Source organism: Cucumis sativus, chromosome 2, assembly GCF_000004075.3.
Source record: "Cucumis sativus cultivar 9930 chromosome 2, Cucumber_9930_V3, whole genome shotgun sequence".
NCBI classification, from domain to species: Eukaryota; Viridiplantae; Streptophyta; class Magnoliopsida; order Cucurbitales; family Cucurbitaceae; genus Cucumis; species Cucumis sativus.
The window spans coordinates 5,455,232-5,466,353 of NC_026656.2; the positions used below are offsets into that span (position 1 = coordinate 5,455,232).

The window sequence follows — 11,122 nt, forward strand, 5'->3', positions numbered from 1 at the left end:
ATAATCAAATACATTTTTTATTTGACCATTAACTGTAAATTTATTACAATAATAACAATTGAGGTTGGTTGTGTTCGTTATCTATAATTATATGTTACTAGTCAAATAAATTTAAAACCAAGGTTTTAAGTTGAAATTTTGATTTTGATTTTGGTTTGTGAGAAAGTTGGTGCAAAATAATATTTTTCAACTTTTTTAAGCTCAAGGATGTTTATGAAACTTTTTAATAGTTCATAGGTATTTTTTAAACAAAAACTTAACCGTTTCTATCATAAATTATTTGTAAATATTTTTTAAACCCAAATTTAAAGGGTTTTCTTTTACACAAACTACAAAATTTAGAGACATTTTTGTAATTTGGCCTTACTTTAAATAAAAAAAAAACTAAAGAAAATATGAACAAGCATAATAAAATATCATAATTTAATTGTAATAGACCAAAATATACTATTATGTGTCTATCATAATATGGATAGACACAGTAGTAAGGATGTAAACGGGTTCCTAACCCAATGCATATATTTCAGGTTAGTTGGATTGGCAAATGAGAAGTCAAGATGAATGGGAGAGGGCAACACATAGAGATGTGAGGTCGCATGAACGTCGTGAAGTGGTGTTAACAAAGTGAGGGTTTGAGACCTAAATTTACTTTTACTAAATTAATAACAAAATATAATATATATATATATCATTTCTCAAAACCCAAATCGAAACTCAATCCAATCCAAAAAGTACGAAAAAAATTAACACAACTCAATTCTTATAATATTGGGTGATTAAGAAAAATAACCAATTTAGAGATTTGCTCGTAAAATTTTATTATAATTGTTAATATTGCAAAATCGAAAAATTGAAAAAAAAAATATTGCAATGCAATGGCCTTAGATGATCATAGTCACCTTTCACATACAATATGTAACATCCCAACAATTTATTATTAGCCAAATTTATCTTATTTATTAAACAATTTATATTTTGGGTGTTAATATTCTTTAATTTTGAATGGAAATAAAAATGGGTAAAAAAATTAAATAAATAAAGTTATTATTATTATTATTAAATTTATTTTCTTATTATTAAGTTTCACGATTCGCGGGATCTATTTATCACCATTTTCATTTTTTCTCATGCCCTAACCGCACTCTCATCCTAGTCTTGCTGTCGGTTGCGTTTCGTTTGTCTTCAACAACCATTTGTTCTTAGGAAAACCTCAACCGACATTAGTTCGTCTTATTATTATTAAACCTAATGCTTGGTGAATGAATTTTTTAGAAAAACCTTTGGAGAGTACAAATATATGCATAAATTCATTTTACAACAACAACTTCACAAAGCCACATCATGCACTAAATCACCAAACACATGTTAACTCGTACGAACATCTAATTATAAACTAAACTATGGTTGTAAATTATAATAATCGATCTAACCATTAAATCATAATAATTGTTAATTAATTTTTTAAAAAAAATACAACTAATGGTCGAGTATTTGAGCATTACAAATTATAAAAAGAAAAAAAGAAAACATTTGACACTCGACGAAAGAGAGCAAAAACAAGTATCTAATTTCTATATAAAAAAAACTATAAATCCATGACCTCTACCATTCTTATTTTTAACTATTAAAGTTTAGGATATAATACTCTAAGATTCATTTTCAAATATTCTTCTTTATTTATTTATATACACACACTCCCATTTCTCAATTTCTCAATTTCTCAATTTGCCCGTAAAATTGCCTATCATCAAACACTTGAGAGATACCTTAGCTTAGCGGGTTTGTTGTCCAAATCCAAACACTGTTCTTCCCTTTTTCACTACCATTTTGTGGATCACACTCTCAAGCCTTCCTCTCTCTGCTCCTTCAATGGCGTTTTCCTCTCTCCCTCATTACCGTTTTACCTTCGCTCCCATTTTCTTCCTCCTCTTCCTCTGTTCCTTCATCTTCTTCACCAAACGAAATGCCGACGTTTCCCTTTCTCTCTACCAAGACCTCTCTTCCCAATCCCCTTTCACCGTCTCTCTCGCCTCTCCTTCAATATCCGAGCCCCAGATCTCTTTTCCGGGTTCTGGGTCTGATTCCTCTGACATTGAGTCCTTAACGAACTCATCTGCCATACAAACAGAGACTTCTAATGATCAAATTGAGAATAAGTTGTCTGTTAATGTCGAAAATGGTTCGGTTTCTGATGGTCAAGCTGCTGCTTCTATGGTGGCTGATGATAGTCCGGATTTGTCAATGCAGGGGCTGAAGCAATGTGATCTTTACATGGGGACTTGGGTTAAAGATGAAGAACATTATCCGGTTTATAGATTGGGTTCTTGCCCTTATGTTGATGAGGCTTATGACTGTGGTAATAATGGGAGAGCTGATTCTGAGTACACGAAATGGCGATGGAAGCCTTATGGCTGTGATCTCCCGAGGTATATGCAACGTGTGTGGGTTTTGTTGGTCTTAATTTGGTCAGTTTTCTTAGATGGATTTGAGTGAATGTATCCTTCTTTGACTGCTCCATTGGATAGTAATAGGTTTTCATTAGCATTTTGTTAGATTACATAATATTAAATTTAGCTTTTGAGTCTTTCAAGAGTTTTCCTTAATTACTATAATATTAATTTTACCTTCATCCAACTTAAGCTAATCACCGAGCTTTTGCGTAATTGTTGTTTTTGAGGGATGAATATGAGGGATAGAATTCTTTCAAAAAGTCCCCACACATTTCCTTGTCTACCAGCCTTGGTAGTGTTGCCTTGTAAAAGAAATCTAAATTATGCCATTTATTTATTGGGTATTGGTGGGCTAAATTGCCTGATGCTTCAACATAACAATGGTCTTTTCTAGAAACACTCGAGGCTGTCTTTTTCACATACTGTATGGGATTTCTGTCAATTTGGAAGTTGGATTAATGCTTTTTTAACAATTACTTAGGTACTTGAGGCCCCAAAGAAGTTGAAGAGTCTCCCAAGGTGTACACATAAAGCTAGTTGGAGAATTGTGGGATCTTAATATTCTTTTTGTTGTCTACTTTTGGAGTTAGCCCCAAGGAGTGGGCGTTTTCCTCTCCTATTTTTGTTTGTGTGGGTTTCCTATACCTTGAGTTCGTTAGCTGACTATCTTCTCTCCTTTGATTTTGTAATTATGTTTGTTTGACTTCATGCTTTAGTTCTGATTAGAAAAACAAAAACAAGCGATTGAGTATTTTACAGTCAAGTAGATATTTCATGTATACTAAGAAAAGTATCATCTTTTCACTTGGAGCTCAGATTTAATGCAACAGACTTTTTGGTGAGACTGAGAGGGAAAAGATTGATGCTCGTTGGAGATTCTATGAACAGAAACCAGTTTGAGTCAATCCTTTGTCTCCTTAGAGAAGGCCTTCAAGATAAGAATAGAATGTTTGAGACCCACGGGTATAAAATTACCAAGGGAAGAGGTTACTTCGTTTTCAAGTTTAAGGTAATAAAAGAATTGCAATGATATTACTACTGCGGTTAATATAGATTCCTTCACATGAATATAACTTCTTTGGCAGGGTGTCTTGTGTTAGATTAAAACTTTGTGTGATAGAGGTCTTCATATTCAAGAGGAAAATAGTTCACGATGACTTTTTGCAAGATATGACTTTCAGTTTTCATCTAGTAGACACCGTTTAGTTTGGTGAAACGGTTTGTTTGTATATGTTAGATCATTAAACCACTTATAAAGGCAAGAGTGTTCTCGAGTTCCAGTCTGCTTGTTTTTATCTATCTTATTATGAAAAAATATATTTTAGAGGGATGGTTGTTGGCACCATAATTAGAAAATATTTTCTTACATGCTTTTATTCTTGAACGGTTCTATTGCAATAAAAAAGTACTGCCTGTTCGTTTAGTTCAGCTTTTGCAGCTACTGGTAACTGGTAAGTAAATAACTAATTCAATTAACATTTGGCAGGATTATGACTGTACTGTCGAATTTGTGAGATCACATTTTCTTGTGAGGGAAGGAGTTCGTATAAATGCTCAAGGAAACTCAAATCCGACTCTATCTATAGATCGAATTGACAAGACTTCTGGACGCTGGAAGCGCGCTGACATTCTTGTGTTTAATACTGGCCACTGGTGGACTCATGGAAAGACCGCTCGTGGGTAAGGATTTAATTTCTAATTGCATAAAGAATACCCTGGATGGATTTTACCTTACATTCTCACAGAAACGAGAAAGATTTTGTGTTTGCTAACAAATTGACAAACGCAACACTGAATTGCAATGAAATAGACTACGATGAGTTTTTTAATTCTTCAAAAATTTTAAAAAACTTTTGCATCTTATTTTACTAAATTTCCATGCTTATTCTATTTACATACAATCTTTAAATATTTGATTTTAGTTAAACTTTGAATTACAATCATTTTGGTCCTTGTTCTTAATTTTATTTAATACATTATTTAACGGAAACCTAACACATGCATGTCTTTTGTTTAGATAAATATGTCTAGTGTGGATCAATATTTTAAACTACATGATGAAGTTTTAGGGTTTTTTTTTCCCTTTTTTGTAAAGAAATTATTATAAGAAACAAATTTAATTGATGTAAAATTTACAAAAAAAAAAAGAAACTGAAAGTGAAGGCCAAACCAATGGAGTTACAAAAGAGTTCTCCTATTGGTCAAAAGATAGGATAGATGGTTAGAACTATAGAAAGATGTACATTTACACCAAATCATAGCATGGAAGATAATGAGCTCAAAATAATTAGCATAAGGTTCAAAACAAGGAAAATTGATACACATTACTAAAATAACTTTTTGTACAAAATTTAAGAACCAAAACAAAATATTTGAAACTGAGGAATCTTTGTAGAATGTTTAAAAGAGATAAATAATCTAGATTGCATAAAATATAGAGACCAAATAAGGCTAATCAAACTTTGTATGAGAACTAATTTGATTCTTTAGTTTAGTTTACTGATACAGTTTGATGATGCAGGAAAAATTATTATAAAGAAGGTGAGGTTCTCTACCCGCAGTTCGATGCTGTTGAGGCTTACAGACGAGCGCTCAAGACATGGGGAAACTGGATCGATAATAATATAAATCCAGCTAAGCAGTTAGTCTTCTATAGAGGATATTCTTCCGCTCATTTCAGGTACAAATTTCATTCCCTTTTCTTTTGAAATAGCTTTGTGTATATATGTCAATATATGTTGATGAGCTGGAAAGATAGGGTGGAGAAAGTTTGTTGGAGATTATACCGTGAAAATTGACAAAGTAATCAACCATTCTTACAAAGTTCTTAAGAATATCTTTAACATTAAATATAGACCTAACCTATCGGCATAAACATAAGTTGCAATTTTATGTAGTATCTAGAGGTCAGTTTGTATTGTTTCTTTTTCACTTTTTTGGTTTTATCTAAACTTTCATTCGAAGAGGAATCTTATATACAAGATTAATATACTCACTGTAACCATTCAACACAAGTTTTTTGGTTCAAGGGTCTTTCACTTTGAATGACTAATGAATGGATTTAGTTATTTATTCCTCAATAAAATATTCATGTTTAAAAAAGATTTCTGTTCACAAGGGATAGAAAATTCCGTGTCTACTTTTACATTTATATGTTGAACTTTGCAAAACAGAGGTGGAGATTGGGATTCAGGAGGGTCATGCAATGGTGAAACTGAACCAGTCTTAAGTGGTGCCATCCTTGATAACTATCCTTTGAAAATGAAGATAGTTGAGGAAACCATTAAGGAAATGAGGGTTCCGGTCATACTTTTGAATGTCACAAGGTTAACCAATTTCCGCAAGGATGGTCACCCATCAATCTATGGTAAGAATCATACTGCTGCGAGAAAGGTCTCAACTAGACGGCAGGACTGCAGCCATTGGTGCCTCCCTGGGGTTCCTGATGCCTGGAATGAACTTATTTACGCTGCTTTAGTTTCTCGATCGATAAAATCCAAGTTCATCTAGCTGAGCAACAACAATATTCATTTCCTCATTTGGGAAATAATCAAGAAGGGTTTCCTTGGAGAAGTTTCCCTTGGTGAAGGCTACAGTCTGATTTGGCTGCCTTTTTGCATAGGCCAGCCGTAGCTCCTTGATTGTTAACCATTCCTTTTTGCTACCAACTGCTCCTAGCTCCTGTGTATAGAATCTCTTATATCTATATTATGCTTATCAGATTCGAAAAAAGATGCAATAGGTAGGGAGGCTTTCTGAAGATTTGTTTTGGTGTATTTTCATATATATTACAGATATGCAATATAGTTGGCAAAGTGATATTCATATGATAAATGATCAATTTTGTTGAATACACACCTCTCAAGTTCCAATTGTGCTCATGCTTGATACAAACTTGGGACTCTTGAAATTTTTTTAGTTTCTTTAGTTTAATAATTGGAGTCAAGGATTCGAACATTTGATCCCTTGCTCGATTACATATATTTTAACCAATTGAGTTTTAGATTTGACTGGACTATATTGATTTATCATATTCATGCAATATTTCTATTTTATAATATTTATCTTCCAAATATTGAGATGATTTGAACTTAAAGACCCATTTGCATTTAATTAGCATGCTAACTTTTTTTTGTAATGGAACTAACACACATGTTATTTGAGAACATATATCGAAATTGTGCTACATCGTTTTGATTAGTTCTAGTTTGTCCTTGGTTTTACATGTATATATAGTGATTTTATAGGTTTCATACATTAAATAAGGTCATAATGAAGTTTTAACGGACCAAAACGGAGGTCAATTACTTTAATTGAAGCAAAAGAAACTAAAGAGAGACTAAAGAATTAGCACTGTGATGCCATTCAGAACTCCCAACCAATGGCGTGTTGTGGTGCTACCCTGTGGTGATGCAGTGTTTATCATCGCATCAACAAATGAAGGTCATGCAGGTGCAAAAAGTATCGCAAGCCCCCATGGCATTGTGATAAGTGTGCTATATTCGAGGGTTTGGAGCGTCGTGACACTCTGCATAGTGTTATAATGCTTCGACAATTTCTATAAATATTAGATTGTCATTTTAGATTAAAAGATTTAGTCGCCATTTCTCTGCATTGTTCTCTTTGGTCTGTATTAATGCTTGTAAACTTTTCCCACCGTATTAGGGGGAGGATGTTTGGCTGAGGTAAGTAGTTCTAGATTAGGTTTAGAAATTTTTCCCTAGATTAATTTGGGAGACTTCTTCATTCAAACTATTTTATACTCTTGTTTTTCGATTTTCTCATTTGAGTAAACTGATCATCGATCATTGATCTATGGATTATCTGACAAACTATTCTAGATAGCATGATTGTTTGTTTTCATGGGGATATGACATTATGAGTTTTTACTAAGTTCAATTATGAACATACATGTTAGATGTTCCACCAACAAATCATAGACAGACTACCGGTTATCAAGGACTTGATAAAGAACGAAATAAGTTTTTCATGTTCATAGGTTCTGTTGTTGAAAACCAAGTTGATGCCAATGATAGATTTTTATACTTCTTCATGACATTAACTGCTTTTATTTTTTGTTGGCAACATTGTCAAGAATAAGTACAAGATATTCTTTTATCTGCTTGAAGTCCTGGCACTAATGATCAGATATTACCACTAGTAAAATGTGTTGAATAATTTTGCATGTTTATAACTTTGGGTGTAGTTGCATCTTTTAAATTTTTTGATGAAGTGCATACTAGGGGCAATTTCTTAATAGTTTAATGGTTGAATTTATGGTTAGAGGTGTAGTCCTAATTAATTTCTAAATAACTTCGCATTGATCGATTGAAAGGTAAATTGTAAACTAAGGTAAAATTAAATACCACTAAAGCCAAGCAGTAAAAGCAAATATTTGTTTAACATAAGACTGATATTAATATTGCCTATACAAAATGACATAAAATATAAAAGAGAACAAAATTGGCGGAAGAACAAATAAAATTCTCCTTTTTAAGACCCCAAAACCCTTGGAGTATTCTTCAACAATGGTGTCTAATTTTGGGAAACTTGAACACCTTTTACGTGGAAGGGTAATTATTGGTGCTAATTCAACACAATTTTGCATTCCATTCACCATATCTATTATTTAGGTATTGTTTTGTGTGGTGTTTTGTTGGCAGGGATGCAAGTGTGTACCGAATAGGCTCTTAAGGCAAGAACTAATGAGATTTGGGAGAACGAAGATGAACTTTGATATATATAGAGAAATCATAGGTGACAGTAAAGGCTAAAAAAGAATTTAAGCCATCATCGTTGGCAAGGTTCCAAAATGAAGGGTGGAAAAATGGTCATAATATCTCTTGAGAAATTAAAGAAACAGTTGAACTTTTTACATCTCATATTTAGGCGAAAAATAGTTTTAAGCATGGTAAACTATTTATAGTTTCAAATTGGGGTTTTTAAAAAATATAACAAACCAGAAAAATATTTACATGAAAAAAAATAAAAAATGTCCTAGCCAACATGCCATTAATTGACCATACCTGCACATGTAATTCTTCTTCTAAATGATCATACTATGGGATCGTGTAGGAAATGATACACGATCACGTAGTAAATGATACACAATTATTAGTTTATAATAAACGATGGTTTTGAAAAAGCTCTAGTAAATGATTGTGTATCTCGTGAGGAGATACGCGTTGAGTGTCTAGGCGGTCATGCCTCCATATAGTCGCGTGAAGTGTCATTGTGGTGGGGCGTGACACTTGACATTTTTTAACAATCAAGAATTATTGCTCTTAACAATTTAAAAACCATCCTTGAAGCCAACTTTAAGAAAGTCGAAGTTCATAGTAATTAATATATCTATAGTGATGGGAGTGTAACAATAAGACTTTAGTGGAATGACCCGTTAGTTAACGAATGTTCATTAGCTCGGTTTAAAAAAGTTTAGCCAGGTAATGTAGGATCGTTGGAGCCCATGATATATAGGTCTATTAGGGTCTCACAACCCGGTTCTTTCATCCAATGGATCCCATAACCAGATTCAGGTCTGGATGATAGCAGGTCAACCTTAGTGGAGGTTCAAACAACAATCGGAGCTTCAAATGTAAATATTCTCGAAACCCTAATTTCAAATTAATTTAGGGTTTAAAACTATGCATGCTAATCTTCAATTAAAGTAAAACTTAGATTCGATTTCCACTATGCATATCTAAGTTCTATCAAACTACATGCAATAGTTCATCAAATCTCAACACCTAATATCTACTAACCATTAGTGAAACTTACTGGGCTAGGTGTTTACATCTTATGTAGTCACTTATCCCGCTAACTAAGCACTAGTGGGATTATCCCAAAAAAGGTTGGATTTTTCCACTAACTTTAGTCTAAGGGCAATATGGCTATTTGACCATTCAAGTCAAAATCAACATTTTGACTTTTTATCATTTTGTCTATATTGACTAAGTACGCTCTCTCGAGTATGAATCCACATTCATTTTTTAGAAATTCAAATCTGATTTAAATATAAAACCGATCAAAGTTTGACTTTTCAGAGTTAAAAGTCAACATTTTGACTTTTTACAACTTTGACCATTTCCATCCATTCTGAGATCTGAATATGAATTTGCTTTCATATTTTTTATTTTTAAACCACATTTAAATATAAAACTTAATCTCAAAATGATAATCAACGACTATATCACATATATTTGTTGGTTTCTCTCTCTTTACCTAATTTGAACAATTCAAATTATTCCAAATTATTGTTATAAGTTAATTCCACATGAGACTAGCAGGGGAACCTAATGGACTTATAGATCATGGGCTTCAACACAATCCAAGATTAATTGTCTAAACTCTTTTAGATTGAGTTAATTATCAACATTTGTCAACCAACAAGTCATTGCACTAAAGTCCATTAGTTGCACAACCTCTACTAATAGATATATTTGTGTCCATTTGATATAACCATGATCAGTAAGTTGTTAATCTTTCACATGTTGTTCGTAACCTCGATTGAATCAAAATACCATTTTATTCCCGAGATTACATCTTGCTCCTTAAGTCTCATTGATCCACTATTGAATAATTGATTTAAAGTCCAACCTACCTATTAACCTTAAGTCTCACTGATCCACTATTGAACAATTGATTTAAATCTCTCTCAGGCTAATGAGAGGGTGGGGCCCCTTGTTCAAAACTTGGATTCAATTCTTAAAGGAACAACCTACCTACTAACCTTAAAGCAGGTAGGAGCGAATTCCATCTTGTAACCCTATGTCCCTGGTCATCCATCCGATCTTAACCTTGAAATGGGAGACTTATTGGACCAGCGTTGTTGAGCTACTCTTACCTACGTAGATCTAAGGATAATTTCATTTGAACAAAAGTTCATAGTTAGCTCAAGATTAAGATTAAATTACCTAGGTCATCAATAATTGAAATAGTTAGTTTTAAACTATCAATGATGCTATAAAATAAAAATGATTATTTCATAGTTCCAAGCTTACGTAAACTCTTTACATAGAATGCCCACACTTCCATGTCTTTATATGAACGATGTAGGACCACATCGTTTGTACTAACTACAAAGTGAGCTGCAACCATAGTGTCTTCTTAATTACTATAAATTGTTTGGGTTTTATATTTGAAATTGACCCACGTTTATGTCTCTACATAAAATTCATATCTAAACTAAATACCCTCGGGACCTTAATTTATTGAATTCAAGATTATAGTATTCAATTTTCACTAGTTAGTCCTTAGAAACAACTTTATTGAATATAATATAATTTAAACTTCAAACTACAAGTTTTAGGACGTACATATATTCCAACGTCAACCTATTTTCTGTCTTCTCAATTGTGGCTGCTAGCTTACCTTATTCACCGTTCTCATTGTTTTTCGATTAACTATGGTAGTTGATAGCGAAATTGAAGATAAAATCAATAGAATGTGTCGTAGTTCAGATGGAGGAATTTGCATTTTGCAGCCAAACTTTCTATCAAAGTTTGAAAGGGGTTTATAAACTATAAAGAACTAAAACAGAACTAACTTAAATTTGACGGTTTGATCCTTACCTTATAATTATTGAACTAAAACAAATACATGCACGAGAAAAAAAAATGAAAAAAAAAAAGCTAAAAAATGCTTGATTCATGATTGTAAGTATGACTCTTATT

The 11,122-nt window shown here is 32.7% G+C and overlaps 1 protein-coding gene across 1 annotated transcript; it reads left to right on the top strand.

Annotated features, from left to right (window-relative positions):
- Positions 1-1,713: 1,713 nt before the first annotated feature.
- Positions 1,714-6,331, top strand: LOC101212427 (protein trichome birefringence-like 5). Its single transcript, XM_004150341.3, has 5 exons — positions 1,714-2,426; positions 3,267-3,459; positions 3,937-4,130; positions 4,972-5,130; positions 5,624-6,331. Exons 1-5 carry the CDS (start codon positions 1,870-1,872, stop codon positions 5,958-5,960), a joined length of 1,440 nt encoding a protein of 479 aa, XP_004150389.1. The 5' UTR covers positions 1,714-1,869; the 3' UTR covers positions 5,961-6,331.
- The last annotated feature ends 4,791 nt before the right edge of the window (positions 6,332-11,122 follow it).

What these genes read in the sequence shown, in the direction of transcription:
- LOC101212427 (XM_004150341.3), top strand. Translation starts at nt 1,870, where the DNA reads ATGGCGTTTTCCTCTCTCCCTCATTACCGTTTTACCTTCGCTCCCATT. An exon ending in ACTTCGTTTTCAAGTTTAAG is followed by an intron (nt 3,460 to 3,936) that starts GTAATAAAAGAA and finishes AACATTTGGCAG; the next exon opens with GATTATGACTGTACTGTCGA. An exon ending in CATGGAAAGACCGCTCGTGG is followed by an intron (nt 4,131 to 4,971) that starts GTAAGGATTTAA and finishes TTGATGATGCAG; the next exon opens with GAAAAATTATTATAAAGAAG.